This window comes from Microtus oregoni, unplaced genomic scaffold (assembly GCF_018167655.1).
Source record: "Microtus oregoni isolate MIOR12 unplaced genomic scaffold, Mior012 000065F_ref0000479, whole genome shotgun sequence".
NCBI lineage: Eukaryota > Metazoa > Chordata > Mammalia > Rodentia > Cricetidae > Microtus > Microtus oregoni.
Genome location: NW_024543875.1, coordinates 7,159,557 through 7,176,343, shown reverse-complemented (window position 1 = coordinate 7,176,343; position 16,787 = coordinate 7,159,557). Strand labels below are relative to the sequence as shown.

At 37.8% G+C, this 16,787-nt stretch overlaps 1 protein-coding gene across 9 annotated transcripts in view; it reads right to left on the bottom strand.

Annotated features, from left to right (window-relative positions):
- The window catches only part of Atp9b (ATPase phospholipid transporting 9B (putative)), a 209,622-nt gene that overhangs the window by 172,524 nt on the left and 20,311 nt on the right, over positions 1 to 16,787 (bottom strand). For all 9 annotated transcript variants that reach the window (XM_041640820.1, XM_041640824.1, XM_041640819.1 and 6 more), the window contains exons 3-4: positions 11,071 to 11,221; positions 6,699 to 6,812 (exon numbers count right to left, since the gene is read on the bottom strand). In XM_041640820.1, coding sequence (XP_041496754.1) covers positions 6,699 to 6,812; positions 11,071 to 11,221 — 265 coding nt within the window. The remainder of the gene's footprint in view (positions 1 to 6,698; positions 6,813 to 11,070; positions 11,222 to 16,787) is intronic.

Here is a 16,787-nt window from a genome sequence, read left to right as displayed (position 1 = left end):
TCACAGCACTTAGTAACTAAACAATAACTTGGAGTGACCTTATACTACTAGTAACCACAGCACACCTAGAAGCTCTAGAACAAAAACAAGAAATCACACCCAAAAAGAGAAGACAGTAAGAAATATTCTAATTTAGGAATGAAATTCATAAAATAGAAACAAACAAAAAATACAAAGAATCAATGAAACAAAGAGTTCTTTGAGGAAACCAGAAAGATTGACAAAGCCTTACTCAAATGAATTAAAAGGCAAAGAGAGAATATCCAAATTCATAAAATTAGAAATGAAAAGGGGACATAACAACACATACCAAGAAAATGCAGAGAATCATAAGGATATGCTTTAAAAACCTGTACTTAACTAAATTGGAAAATCTAAAAGAAATGGATAATTTTCTTGATACATACTACTTATCAAAGAAGATCAGATAAACAAATTAAATAGACCTATAACCCCTAAGGAATCAGAAGCAGTCATTAAAAGTCCAAAACAAAAGCAAAAACAAAAAGCAAAATATAACCCAAGGAGGATAGTTTTAGCACAGAATTCTACCAAACTTTCAAAGAAATTAGTGCTAAAACTCTTCAAATTCTTCCACAAAATAGAAACAGAAGGAGCATTGCCCAATTTGTTTTGTGAGGACATAGTTACCTTCAATAACCAAACCACAGAAAGACTAAATAAAAAACAGGTATTTACAGACCTATTTCCCTAATTAACAGGATGCAAAAATTCTCAATAAGATACTGATAAACCAAATCCAAGAACACATCAAAAAAATCATCCACCATCATCAACAAGGCTTTATCCCACAGAAGCAGGGACGGTACAACACATGTATGTCAATAAATATAATTCACCATATAAATAAAATGAAAACAAAAGAATGATCATCTCATTAGATGTAGAAAAGGCCTTTGACAAAATCCAACACTCCTTCATGATAAAAGTCCTGGAGATATTAGGGATACAAGGAACATACCTAAACATAATAAAGGCAGTTTATAGCAAGTTTATAGCCAACATCAACTTAGAGAGAAATTCAAAGCAGCTCCACTAAAATCAGGACCAGGACTGTCCAGTCTTACCATACCTATTCAATATAGTACTTGAAGTCTTAGCCAGAGCAGTAAGACAACTGATGGAGATCAAAGGAATGCAAATTGGAAAGGAAGAAGTCAAAGTATCTGTATGTGCAGATGATATGATAGGATATATACCTGACCTGAAAGATTCTACTCAGAAACTACTACAGTCGATAAATACTTTCAGCAAACTTAACAGGATACAAAATTAACTCACAAAATGAGTAGCCTTCCTATGTCCAATAGACAAATGGACAGTGAAAGAGTCAGAGAAAACACCTTTCACAATAGCCTCAAGTAATATAAAATATCTTGGTTTAACTCTAACCCCCAAACAACCCAGGCTGTGGCCAAAACTATAGGTTGCTCTAGACAAAATGGTAGCAAGTCCCATTGCTGAAGATAATGCCTACACAACTCGTTGCACATGGAGGGTTGAGCTGGTGGCCTACACAGAGCCTGCAGCTCTGTGTGCTAGTGTCTTTGGTACAAGAATGCTACCAAAAGAAGAATATGAACACCAACCCAGCTACAAACTCTGGGATGGACGATGGTGTTCTGCCTTTAAGATATGCTAGTGCCATGGTGACACAAAGTTTGTGTAAGTAATCAACCAATTCCTGAATTGACTTAAGGCCCAATCCATATACAACAATGCTTGGGTGAACAACCTAAAACTAGATAGCCCAGAGACAGAGTAAAAGCAAATAGTACTCTTCTTTAAAAAAAAAAAAAAGGAGGAGGAGGAGTGGGGAGGGGAGAAGAGGAGGAAAGGAAGAGAAGGAGGAGGGGGAGGGGAGAGGGGAAGGAAAAGAAGAAGGAGGAGGAGGAGGAGAGAAGGAGAGAAAAGGAGGGAGGGAGGGGAGGGAGGAGGGAAGGGAGGGAGAGAAACAAAGAAAACCATCAATAAAATGACTCCTAATTACATTCTGCTATACTCATAAATCAGTGCCTTGTTCAGCCATCATCAGAGATAACATCCCTGTGCAGAAGATGGGAACAAACACAGAGACTCACAGCCAGACATTGTATAGTGAGGGACCTTGAAACACTCTGAGACACTCAGTCCTAAACAGGACTTCTCCACCAAATTCCTCCCCTCAGGGCTCAGGGAAGATAAAGAAGAGGGAGGAAAAGTGTAAGAGTCAGAGGACACCAAAGGAAACCAGGCCCTCTAAAGCAACAGGAGCAATGCACATAGGAACCGAGACTGAGGCAGCATGCACGGGTCTGCACAGGTCTCAGCAGATGGGGTCCTACAGCTGAAAAGAGAAGTGGACACATGTCCCCATCCCTAACCCAGAAACCATCTCCAGTTGATAACCACTCACAAATGAAAATTTAGTTTCCTTCAAGAGAGTATCACGGGGGAAACAAACTACTCTTACAGGTGGCTGGCTGTATGTCCAGCAGTAGATGCACAAAAGAAAATGAACTCAAGGATATCTTTGAAGATTCCTTGACTCACAATGTGTATCAGGAATATTCTTTACTTTTTAAAATTTGATCCATTATTGTTTATCATCATTTTATCTTATTTATATTTTTCTTCTCTTTTTACCTTATAGATCATAATAACATTATATATAATATATAGTATTCCTATATAATATACATACATATATATTATGGCTTCCAGTTTAGTATTTTGATATAATTACCGAGAGTGTGAAGGAATGGGTCTCTATTCCTGAAGTTTGCTCAGTATAAATGAGCATGTAAGTTTTTGCTTTATCTTACTATATTTTATTATCATCCCATAGAAGCCTATCTGTTTTCTTTTTTGTTTTGATTTGCTCTTTGCTGTTATTGTTGTTGTTCCTTTGGGTTTTTGAGACAGAGTGTCTCTGTATAGCCCTGGCCATCCTAGGACTTGCTCTGTAGGCCACTAGACATAGGCTCTGAATAGAAGGTAAGATTGTAACTTTCTGCATTTCTTAGTAACTTTTAGGACTCAGGACTATATCAATACAATAGGGTACACTATTGTCTTATATTCTTTAAAAGAATTCTGTGAAAGTTACCTTACTTTGTATCCTACTGCAACATGTTATTCTGGCTTAACATAGATTTATGAAATTGGTCCATTTTTGCACATGTATATCCATTTCATCTTTATTTCTCTATTTTTAATTAGATTATATTGTAATGTATATGCCCATTCTCTTGATAGGTTGTTTCTAAATTTTTGCTATTGAAGAATGCTGTAATTAATAATTTGTTTCTTCATAACTACTTATGTGTATTTGGAAAGTATTATGTATGCTACATACTTTCTAGGAGTTTAGAGTTTATTTAATCATTTTTGAGAAGGCCTTACCATGTAGCCTGGGTAGTCTGTAACTCACTAGGTAGATTGTGCTAGCTTCAGCTTCACAGTGATCTGCCTGCTTCTGTCTCCCAGTGCTAGGATTAAAAGGTGCACATCGCCATGTCTGGCTTACTTTTATTATTTCTGATAAAGATAATATAGCATTAAAGAAAATTTAAAACAATACTTGTTAATACTAAATAAAATCATATTTATGCTTTTAATGTATTTATTTCTTCCCTATTTTCTATAATTCGCTCATCATTTAAATAATATTTGTAGTTTGGATTAAAATGTATTTCAAGTTAAACAATGATAGTTTGAGACTACAAATTCCTGAAAATCTGAGGCAAAGTGTATTTAGTCATATTTTGTTTTGGCACTTTGCCTTTATTATTAACTCTGGTTTCACTATTTATTTATTTTTTTTTTTAGTTAATTCCTTTTTACTACTAAGGTTTGACTATGTAGTCTTGGCTGGTCTGAAACACCCTATATATACCTGGCTGGCCTCAACTCATAGAGATCTGCCTGGCTCTGTCTCCCAAAGGCTTCTCGAGAAAAAAAAAAAAAGGAAAATGCTTTTATTTGGATAATTCATTAAGAATTTTATTTGATCTTTTCATAAAGTTGGTTATTTTACCCAAGGTTTAGAATGAACTTGTATGTATTTGTATGAGTATGTGTATGTCTCTGCGTGTGTATGTATGTGAGTGCATGCACACGTGCAAGTGCTTATGCATCCATAGAACATACAGTACACCAAGGCAGCGTCCTTGCTTTCATGTTTTTACCCATTTCCTCTTCCGACTTCATTTTAAGTTTGTTGGCTTCGTTTGTTCTTAAAGTGCTTTATCATTTTTTGGGCAGATAAGGCCTTAATTGTATTTAGATACGTATTTTAATATGAACTAGTTCATTATGCAGGTAAGGGGTAGGAATGAAAAGTCCTTTTGGTTTTATTTCTTTCATGACTTGAATTTGGTTGTCAAATTTGGATATGAGAATTATTTTTTGAAGTTTTCTTTTGTTTCTTGATTTTGCAGTAGCAAAACTTGTATCTGAGAGATCAGAAGGGTGACTACGGATGAATGCTTGTGCTGTGGACATGTCTCCTAACATTTGATTTAGCAGAAATCTGAAAGAGTTGGTGAGCACATTGGTTCATCATCAAATCTCAGAAACAGGCTTTTGGTATGTTGTTGGCTCTTTAATTACAAACTCACCAAAGAATTTTTTTTTAATTTAACCATATGGAATTTATTTCAGAATTATAAGATAGGTTTGATATTTTTTATTATTAAAAATCACTTTATCATAAAACATCACACAGTTAGATTAAGGTAGTCACACAAACATTTGCCCAGCCACCGATGCTACCTCACAGTGAAGCAGAATGAGAATGGCCAGGCGAAAACGACGGAGGTTTGTTCTGGGCTTTGTTTTCGCTGTGAAATGCAAGTTTATGCACTTGTTCTCTGACCTCGCCCAGTATCTGTTTCTAAACTATCTTCTCCCTGACAATTCAGGTTCTGTTAGGGTAGGATTTTGTCTGGCTTTGTTCACGTTATCAACATTACCTAGACACAAATGTAGAGCTAGACACAAATGAGCTGCAAGAGTTGTGAATTCAGCCTACACGTACTTTAAGATCTTATAATGAGCATGTATAGTATTCCGTTTCATTACAGCCTTTTCAAACAAAATGTTCCTTTTTTCTCCTGGGCTCTTATCGTCTACTCCCACCCCTTCCTTACACTCTTCTGCCCACTCCCTACAGCTTCCTTGTCCTACTGGTCTCCCCTCACTCCTCCACACCTCTCTGTCTCTCCTGTGGACTTCTTTCTAGTTTCATAGCCTTTGCAGTTTTATAATAAAATGTCTCAAAAACAGTATTAAGCATTTTTTGGTCTTACCAAGCACCACATTAGAATAAACCCCTTCAAAATAGTAAGCTCATTTTAAAGGTCTTTAATACATACTGATAACCCTCTGAAGGGGTGGCCCACACAGATTTATGCTACAGTGGTTGTGTGTCAAAAATCAGATTTTCTTGTAGATCAGTGCCAATGTCTCTTTGAACCTAACTGCTTGTGGTGGTTTTAATGAAAATGGCCCCCACAGATTCATAAGAAAGTCATTATTGGCCGTGTGGCCTTGGAGTAGATGTGGCCTTATTAGAAGAAGTGTGTCACTGGGGATGAGCTTTAAAATTTCAGATTCTCAAGCCAGGCCCAGTGCCACTCTCTCTTCCAGCCAAGTGCCGCCTGCCAATCCAGAAGAACTCTCAACTACCTCTCCAGCACCATGTCTGCCTCCATGCCTTCATGCTTCCTGCCAAGACAATAATGACCTAAACCTCTAAACTGTAAATAAGCCACTCCAATTAAGTGCTTTCCTTTATAAAAGTTGCCATGGCCATGGTGTCTCTTCACAACAATAAAACATTTAGCAAGTAAAACATGCATTAATTTATTCAGTAATTTTGTATTTATATCCCATACAACTATGGAATGCTGCTGTTATTCCTCAAATAAACCGTACTGCTAGAGCTTGTGGACTGGAAGTCATTAGTAACACCTCAGTACAACTTTACTGGACCCGACCTGGGCCAAGGACCTTACTCCCCTTCAGCTCTACAGCCTCACTGAGAAGTCTCTAGGTGGGAAAAGGGCCACGACCTAGCATGGATCAGCTAAAGAGCAGACCTTAGACCTTCAATTCTAAAGTCACATTTAGAGGACACCTGAACATTTCACCTTCTTGCACAGAGGGAATAAGTTTATCTGTTGCAATATTTCTGATCATATAACCAAAGAAAGAGCAAGCAAAACAATTAACAAATCATTTAAAACTATAAAGAAAGAATATATCTGAAAGAGGTATACCATTATCAGCCTTTGAGAAAACACTGGGCAATCAACCAGAAACTATCCTGCAACCAAAGACCTCAGAACTTTCACCATCAACCAAGTGTCAGGAGAGTAATCAACAGAGCCAGCCAGTAGCAGTTCCTGCAGTGCACAGGCAGGAGCAGCAGGAGCAGGCAGGCCACAGCTATCCCAGTACAGATGTAGAGGGCCACAGGCAAGATACATTGTGACCCCTCCAGGAGGAGGGACCTACACTCCTGCAGCTCCGCAGGCAGTGCACTGACAACAGGACTTACTACAGGACTCGTGGAAGTTCAGCATGGTCCTTTCCATAAGTTCAATGATGCACAAAAATGCCATATAAAAAATACAGTCAACTTTGATATACTAAGCATTAAATAATATAGCATAACTATAGAAGTATTTTACCAGAGGAGCCCAGTAGGTGTAGAGGTAGCCAATTTTCAATGCTGGCACAAACTGTGAGCAGGACACTACCAGAAAATAAAGATTCAAGAAAAACTTGAATTGTTCATACAAAACCTAAAAAGGAATAAAGAAATTAGCAAAATCCCCTCAACAAAAATGTATTAATACTTCAACCAATAGTTAAACTCAACAAAGCATTCAAACACATTTCCATCATTGAAAGTATGCTGATTCAGAGTAAATTACTTCTGACATTAGCTTTCAAAAGGTATGCTAAGATTACTCTAATTGTAAGATATAGTTTTAAATATAATTAGGACTTTCAACTATATTAAAAGTACACTTCCTTAGAAATTTTTTTGCATGAAATCTACATTGTTCACACACACACATCACAGCAGATGACACTCTTCTGCTTTAAATGAGCACACAGATAATATCTGAGTACCAACAAGTCTTAAAAAGCTCTTAAAAAGGAAAACTCTAAATGTCCAATATTTATGAAACAGGAGAATATAATAGATACATACACACACACATGAAATATAATACCAGTGTGCTTTTCAGCAGACACTGAGCCTTACAAACATATAATGAACAAGTCAATAGATCCAAACATGACTAAGGATATTTGACTTACTAGCTCTCAGAATAGAAAAACCATTCATATGAACATATGTAAATAACAGACCAGTTTTCAGAGGACAGCAGCCTACATCTGCTTTAGTGTCTTTTAGTACTTGATTTGTTAAATTATTTTCAAACATAAAATAAATTTCATCATTTAATACATTTTAAGATTACTAAAACTGATGAAAGGTTTTGCTACTTTGCTCATTTTAGTTTTCTTTTCCTCTTTTTAATCCAGAAAAAGTCTTCTGGAGCTGAAGACAATAGCTCAGCAGCAGGCTAGCACATATGAGGCCCTATATTTAATCATGACATAGCAAAAAACAAAACTAAAAAATAATTTTAAAAACAAGCAACTGGAGTTATTGTTAACAGAATAATTTTAGGCATGCACAGTTATGCACAACTTTAATCACAGCACTTAGGAGACAGAGACAGGTGGATCTCTGAAAGTTGGAGGCCAACCTGGTCTACATAGTAAATTCTAGGATGGCCAGGGCTACATAAAGAAACCCTGTATCAAAAAAAAAAATGAAAAGAAAGAAAAAATAATCCAAATAACAATATTTTCAGTTAAGCTTACAAAGCTGTAAAGCCATTCCTTGTGTCAGGTGTAAGACCCAGCAATTTCTACAAGAGAACAATGGGGTAAATGGCTACTGTGCCTTAAAGAGCTAGAGCCAGTTTGTACACACGGAAGCTACCTGCATCGTCATACAATTCTGAGTGTAACAAAGAGTTATACTCAATATGTTTATATCCATAATCATGCTCAATTGCTGTCTAAAAATGTTTTGAATTATTTCATAAACTAATCTCAGCAGGAAAGAAAGCTCTTTTTCTTCGGCAATTTCTGTAAAATCTCAACACAAATTATATCTATTAGCAATTCAGAAATTGCCATTTGTGCTAAAAATGGCATAGAATTCCTACTGTGTAATTACTAAATGTTTCTGAAATACTACGTTTTAGATGAAAAGACTAATTCCCGAGACTTGCTAAAGAAGAAAATCATGCCCACAGTAACCAAGCACTGTGCAGAGCCATCAACAGGTATTCTCAGGATGCAGCCAATGGCTGTGGGAATTTATACTCCTCAAAGTTGAGCTACACTACTGGCTTTAACTATGACCAATACTTTACAATATCCTCCGTGACCAGTGACCGTTAGGATAATGTACCATCTTAGACACTTTGCATTTAGTACTTTATACTTAAGGAGAAAACAGTGATTTTGTTCCAAAAAATGAGAATATCTGACTCAAAATGGTTTACATTTTATTGTTAGGATAAAAAGTTACTCTGTTGATTATGGAGTCATTAATCTCATGTTTTAATAAAGAAGCACATTAGATATCAAGTCTATTAGTGAATGGTTGGGGACTGGGGTAGAAAAGACAATTGCAGTCTAAAAGAAACTTAGCATAGTTAGTTGAATAAACGTATAAGACAGAGCATTTCTTACAAAACAGAGTAAGAACCAACAGCTAAACTTTGTCAACACTTTTGTTACAGAAATGTAAGATACACGATTGATTTTTTTCTACAGATCAATCACGTTGATTTATCTCCAAAGAATCAACGATTAGAAAGAAAACAAATTCCTGTAGAATAAAAAAGACTCATAATCCATCAGTTGCCTTTATGCTCATAAAGAAACATGAACCTATTAAAACAAGGAACTGATTTACCTCACTCTGGATAGTGTTTTCTATTTCCATCCATTTGCATGCAAAATTCAAGAAGTCCTTGTTTTTTACTGCTGAGTAGTACTCTAATATGTATATATTCCATACTTTCTTCATCCATTCTTCCATTGAAGGGCACCTAGGTTGTTTCCAAGTTCTGGCTATTACAAACAATGCTGCTATGAACATAGTAGAGCATATACTTTTGTTGTATGATAAGGCCTCTCTTGGGTATATTCCCAAGAGTGGTATTGCTGGGTCCAGGGGTAAGTTGATCCCAAATTTTCTGAGAAACCACCACACTGCTTTCCAAAGTGGTTGCACAAGTTTGCATTCCCACTAGCAATGGATGAGTGTACCCCTTTCTCTGCAACCTCTCCAGCAAAGGCTATCATTGGTGTTTTTTATTTTAGCCATTCTGACAGGTGTAAGATGGTATCTTAAAGTTGTCTGGATTTGCATTTCCCTGATCGCTAAGGAAGTTGAGCATGACCTTAAGTGTCTTTTGGCCATTTGAACTTCATCTGTTGAGAATTCTCTGTTCAGCTCAGTGCCCCATTTATAGTTGGGTTGATTAGCCTTTTACGGTCTAGTTTCTTGAGTTCTTTATATAGTTTGGAGATCAAACCTTTGTCAGTTGCGGGGTTGGTGAAGATCTTCTCCCAGTAAGTGGGTTGTCTTTTTGTCTTAGTGACAGTGTCCTTTGCTTTACAGAAGCTTCTCAGTCTCAGGAGGTCCCATTTAAGAAGACCCAAAATAAAGAACATGGGATGTACTCACTCATATTTAGTTTCTAGCCATAAATAAAGGACATTGAGCCTATATTTAGTGATCCTAGAGAAGCTAAATAAGAAGGAGAACCCAAAGAAAAACAATATAGGCATCCTCCTGAATATTAACCTTCATCAGGCGATGAAAGGAGACAGAGACAGAGACCCACACTGGAGCACCGGAAAGAAATCTCAAGGTCCAAATCAGGAGCAGAAGGAGACAGAGCATCAGCAAGGAACTCAGGACCACGAGGGGTGCACCCACACACTGAGACAATAGGGATGTTCTATCGGGAACTCACCAAGGCCAGCTGGCCTGGGTCTGAAAAGGCCTGGGATAAAACCGGACTCGCTGAACATAGCGGACAATGAGGACTACTGAGAACTCAAGAACAATGGCAATGGGTTTTTGATCCTACTGCACATACTGGCTTTGTGGGAGCCTAGGCAGTTTGGATGCTCACCTTACTAGACCTGGATGGAGGTGGGTGGTCCTTGGACTTCCCACAGGTCAGGGAACCCTGATTGCTCTTTGGGCTGACGAGGGAGGGGGACTTGATTGGGGGAGGGGAAGGGAAATGGGAGGCGGTGGCGGGGAAGAGACAGAAATCTTTAATAAATAAATAAATAAGAAAAGAAAGATGAAAAAAACTGATATAAAGCAGAAATCAATCCACTATTCCAAATTCATGATAAAACTAGTTTTATAATGTAATCAAAAGCATTAATAACAAAAAGGATTAAGATATTTAAACTTCAGATTTTAAATTTAACAATATATTCAACTACCAATAACTAATGAGTTAACAATGTAACGAGGCCTGAGAATAACAGCTTGAATATAGAAAGGGCATCTATAAATAAATACATAGAAATACTTTGTTTATATGAACAAATTGTGTATTTCCTTTATAAATTCCTTGGCAGACTTCAACACTACATTCTACTTTTCATTCCAAACAAATTTCAAGTGTCCCCAAAATTATGTGCTTCCTGATCATTTACGTTTTTTTAGTATTTCTATTCTTTTGTATTCCTATAACATAAATGTTTATCAAGAACTGAAAGCAAGAACCAAACTGTGCATTTTTTAAAGTAGACAGAGCTAGAAAAATGCAAAAAAAAAAAAGTCTTAAGTCATCATTTGAAATGGAAAGGTGTGAAATGGGAAGATGCTGGCGTGGACAGTGACATCAGCCAGCAGTCTCTCCATGTATCGGCAGAAAGCAAAGAAAGGTAGCAAGCTCAGACATACAATTGACATTGAAGATGTAATTATCTTACCCCAGGTATAAAGGTGAATACATTGTATTTCTGATTTTTTATAGAATTCCTAGGATGTTTTTCTTCACACTTCTCTGGACATCCAAGCCATACTGTTCGAGCTTTCAGTTCTTTCTTCCTTTGACAAACATTTATCAGCCAATCACAGCAACTGCATGAAACAAAAAATATAGCTATACGATGTATGCCTTTTTAAAAAAGTCCAATTTAATTCTACAAGTTTAGAGTCAAAACTGATTGTATTCCTTGGTGATTATCTAATGCTGATGTCATTACTGCATGCCTCTTAACATCCTATTACAAAGTCACAATTTTTGAATGTTGACTCTGGTCCAAGAAGACCTACACTGACAATCCAATACAGAATACAGTAGCCACCAATGGGCATTTTAATTTTAATTAATTTAAATGACAACTCAGATTTTTTTTTGAGCAGAACATCTTTTTTAATATTTATTATGTATACAATATTCTGTCTGTGTGTATGCCTGCAGGCCAGAAGAGGGTACCAGACCCCATTACAGATGGCTGTGAGCCACTATGTGGTTGCTGGGAATTGAACTCAAGACCTTTGGAAGAGCATGCAATGCTCTTAACCTCTGAGCCATCTCTCCAGCCCCAACAACTCAGATCTTCAGCTATACTTCAAGAGTTTAACAGCCACCGCGGTTAGCAGCTTCCATGGAACATTAGAGATCAGATGCTCCCACTTGATGGAGGAAGGTCATTGGCTAATAAAGGAACTGCCCTGGCCCATTTTATTGGTTAGAGGATAGGTGGAAGGAGAAAACAGGACAGAACACTGGGAGGAAGAGGAAGTGAGGTCAGAGACTCCACAGCTCTCTCGGGAGCAGACACCTCAGAGAGAGACGCCATGCCCCGCTCCCGGGATGAAGCTCCGACCCAGGATGGACTAGGCTAGAATCTCCCTGGTAAGCGCACCTTGGGGTGCTACATACAGATGATTAGAAATGGGCTAAATTAATATGTGAGAATTAGCCTAGAAGAGAATGGGCCAAGCAGTGATTAAATGAATACAGTTTGTGTGTTGTTATTTCGGGGCATAAGCTAGCCATGTATGCAGCCGGGGTGCTGGGAATGCAGCCCCGCCGCCCTTATTACTACAGTTGGCGCCCAGACGTGTGGACAGCCGAAACCCACTTAAAAAACCTGAGAAGGCTTAAAAATAAGGGAGCGAGAGTTTAACACAGATTTTTGGTGTTTGTTGGTGGTGTGCTGTAGAGAGATTTTCTGATTCGGCAACAGTAGCAGAAAAAACGCTGTGTCATTTTAAAGCGTGACTTCCTGGGGCTATGCCGCCATTGCAATCTCTGTCTGGCTCCTGCGGGAGACAGAGCTTTTGAATAGAGCATTTGGAGTAAAGTGCTACGATTAGTTTGATGGCAAATAGACTTGCTGTGTTCTCGGGTCTGCTCTGCTTGCCAGAGGCAAGCAAGCACCTCATCTAAGAGAGGCTTCCTGACTCAGCTTTAGCTGCAAAGCCTGCAGCTCATTAAGAGGTCCTGCCACGAAATACTTAAATGGTGTTGACGAAAAGCTGAACGCATGCTTTTCGGTTTTCAGTTGTAGCAGGAAAAAAGCTGCGCCGTTTAAAAATGCCAGCTTTCTGGGCTGTCCTGCTAGGACAAACTCTGACTCTTTTACGCAGGTGGTTTGTGCAGTTTGCAAGCACAGGCTGCTGAAGCTCGCTTGCTGGCTACAGCCAGTACCTCAGCCATGAGGCTGGAAAGCTAAGGAATGGGCTGGATCCAGCTGGCAAAGCCATGCCTTTAATCCTACTGAGATTGCTTGGTAAATTAAAGATTCATGTGGTCAGAAAAAGAGAGATATACAGTAAAGAGAGATTCAAAGACAGAGAAAATTTCTGAATGGTTTAAAGTGTGTTAAAAATATATGCAGACTAAAAGTTGAAGTTCTTAAAGTAAAAAACAAAAAAAAAAGGAAGAGAGTTGTTGTGTGTGGTAGCACATGCCTTTAATCCCAGTGCCTAGAAGGCAGAGACAAACAGATCTCTGTGAGTTCAAGGTGTAGTAGTGTACACCTTTAATCCCGAATGCCTGGGAGGCAGAGACAGGCGGATCTCTGAGAGTTCAAAGACAGCCTGGTTTACAGAGTTACTTCAGGTCAAAGATACAGAGAACCTGTCTCAAAAATCAAAGAGTTAAAAGTAAAAATAAAGAAAATAGAGGTTAAAACAAAGCTGTACAAAGATGGAAAATAGACAGAAAATTTTGATACTGTATGCTCTTATGCTCTCTTTAAATTATTTAAACGCTGAGGAAGGAGCAACAGATGCTAAAAGATATTTATTTATAAATGCTGAACTAATCCAACATAGATATTTTGATGCCTTGGCTTTGAAATTTGGATCTAAGGACATGATGCTTTGGAAAGGAGTTTCTTATTTTGTTTTCACGGAGGATGAGACGCTGTTCATTTCTTCTATTCCGATTTGGTATGATGGACCACGTCCTCCTGAATGGTTCCTGCGCACGCCTTCAAAAAATTGCTTCGCTCAACTGCCAACTGAGATGAAACTAGCACACAGGTTATACCACGAAAGACCTAATTAACAACGCCCCCATTCAGCAGGAAGCAGTTTGGAGAGAAATAACTGCGCCCATATTCCCAAATAATGTTTATAAATGTTCTTTTACATTTAAAGGGGGATATGATATAGATATGAATAATTTACATTAGTATAGATTTTGCTTTATTGATAGAGATTTAAGGTCAATTTTGTTATATGTATAAGTGTTTCTGATTTTGATTAAGGTATTGTGATTGTGTAGTTCATTTAAATATGTACTGTATAATTAAGAAATATAGGTTGTTAATGGATAATCATCGATAATAGTAAAGCTTGTAGTCATGTTAGTTAGATTTTCTAGATATATAGAGATATATTTTAGATAGACATTCTTCATGTCTTTCAAAGATTACAGAATAGGACATTTAATGTTTTAATAACTGAGGACTTTTCATGACAATGAGACACTCTGCTCCTGGCAGCACCAATCTACTTCAAGAGGAAGATGGGCATCGAAGAGGCTCGTTATGGAGTTTGATAGCCATTTGGGCAAGAAACTGCCTGGACTATTGCATAAACTGGACACAGAGAACCCGCAGAGAGAGGACTACTGAACTTGCCTAAAGGTAAGATGATCTTTCGGGGTTCCTGATTCGTGAAGGAGTCTGCAAGACATTCTGCAGGACACAACAGATAGTGACTGAACAGACTTTGAATTTTCCTGCTTCACGGAAATGTCTGCTGGATACTATGGGCCTGAAGGCTGAAGATTGATGCCCCAACGGTACAAAAGAACTTTGGGTGACTGTACAGGCAGCGAGATGTCTCTGTCATTTCTAGAATTTTGGACTTCTTGTTTACTTAGGTAATATTATATCTTTCTGGAGTCTTCGATGGAGTTAAGAATAGTTAGTTATAGTTTTCCTCAGTTATGATAAAGATTATTGTAATTTTTACTTGATAAATGTTTTGTTATATGTAATTTTGCTATGTTAAAGTTAAAGCTTTTTTTTTAAACCAAAAAAGGGGAAATGATGGAGGAAGGTCATTGGCTAATAAAGGAACTGCCCTGGCCCATTTTATTGATTAGAGGATAGGTGGGAGGAGAAAACAGGACAGAACACTGGGAGGAAGAGGAAGTGAGGTCAGAGACTCCACAGCTCTCTCGGGAGCAGACGCCTCAGAGAGAGACGCCATGCCCCGCTCCCGGGATGAAGCTCCGACCCAGGATGGACTAGGCTAGAATCTCCCCGGTAAGCGCACCTTGGGGTGCTACACACAGATGATTAGAAATGGGCTAAATTAATATGTGAGAATTAGCCTAGAAGAGAATGGGCCAAGCAGTGATTAAATGAATACAGTTTGTGTGTTGTTATTTCGGGGCATAAGCTAGCCATGTATGCGGCCGGGGTGCTGGGAATGCAGCCCCGCCGCCCTTATTACTACACCCACTACTACAGTGAGTCCTACAGGACACCACTTGTCATAAACAAACCAACTAGGGTCAGGTACCTCGAGCAAATACAGCTACTTATGAACACATTTCTTTTCAGCATTCAAAATGCAGCAGTAATTCCTCAAAATTGCACTGTTAAAAAGCTTTGTTCTTCAACAAATAATCTGATATGTAAATACACAGAGACAGAGCTAAGTTAAAACAGTAAATTCATAAGACTAAGCATTTGAAAACTACATTACAAATTTAGGAAACGTGTTACTGCTAATTATATCATTGCACACAGACAGAATTATAAAGTTGTTAGAGAGCAACTATCAAGTCCCATACTACTACACAGAACTGAATAAATCTATTCATGATGGGTTGGAAGTGTCCTGACAAATCCTACTCGGTCATATAGACAGACCACAAAGACCGTCAAAGAGAAAAGGTAGGTGACTTTGGTGCTCAGAGGAAAGGGCATATGACTATACATACATATATATATATATATATATATATATATATATATATATATATATCCTCCAATAGCTGAGTATGATGAGTTACACTTGTAATCCTAGTCCTTTGGAGGAAGACTGACACTAAAGGATAAACCAAACAGTGCAACATAGTGTGTTCTAGGCCAGCTTGTGCTATACTGTGAAACTCTAAATCCTAAATACCTAATCCCACCAAAAAAACTATGTGTGAACCTTACTGACTGGTAGAACTAAGGGAAAAAAATTAAATTGTGGGGAAAATTTTTAGGGCAAAGTAATGTAAGTAAAACATCAGAGAACAAACACTGAAAAATACGAGGGACAAGAAAAGAGAAATCTTGAGGGTAATGATGGCACACACCTTTAATCCTAGCACTGGGGAAGGGGGCTAGAGGCAGGCAGATCTCCGAGTTTGAGACCAGCCTAGTCTACAGAGTTAGTTCCAGGAAGCCAGGTATACACAGAGAAACCCTACCTCAAAAAACCAGAGGGGAGGGTCCTCTAGAAGAGGTAACTGAATATTTCCTTAATAATATTTCTATGTATCCGAAATAAGTATAAAGAGAACACTTTCAGATTTGACAGCATAAGGCATTGTATAAATCTAGTAAGTAAATCCAATAATATACAAATTATACTTTTCCTTAAAATGTTTTATGATCAGCTTTTCACAAATGCCTCTACAATCAAAGCAATCTTCTAGCATTAAGTAAAATATATTTACATATCAAGAATCTTTTAGAATTTTATTCATAATGAAATTCTCAAAATAGACCAGTTCTTTCCCATTATTTCCCACAACTTAGACTATTCTATCTAATTGCAAGCATCTTTGGTTACCATGACCAAAACAACATAGTATTCATGTCATCTTGCAAGATGAGCATTTTCCCATGCTTCTGCACCCCAAATGTTTTACAGATTAACTCAAAGCCATTTAGAACCAGGAATAAGCCCAGCATCTGATATCCCCCTTCTCCTCCCTTCATATGGAAATGCAATTCCTGGCTCCAGTTTTCTAGGGACAAAGTGATTTTTGATAACGAGTGAAATGTAAATCTCGTGAGAAAGATCATCAGCCCAGATCAAAGAAAGAGATAGATCAATACATCAATGTCCCACACTGCATCTACAGGAAGCAGCATTCACTCTCACGACATAAAGCCAAATTGAAAAAAAATAGCAATAATAAACATTTCAGCAAGAAATATCTAAGTCTTCAGGT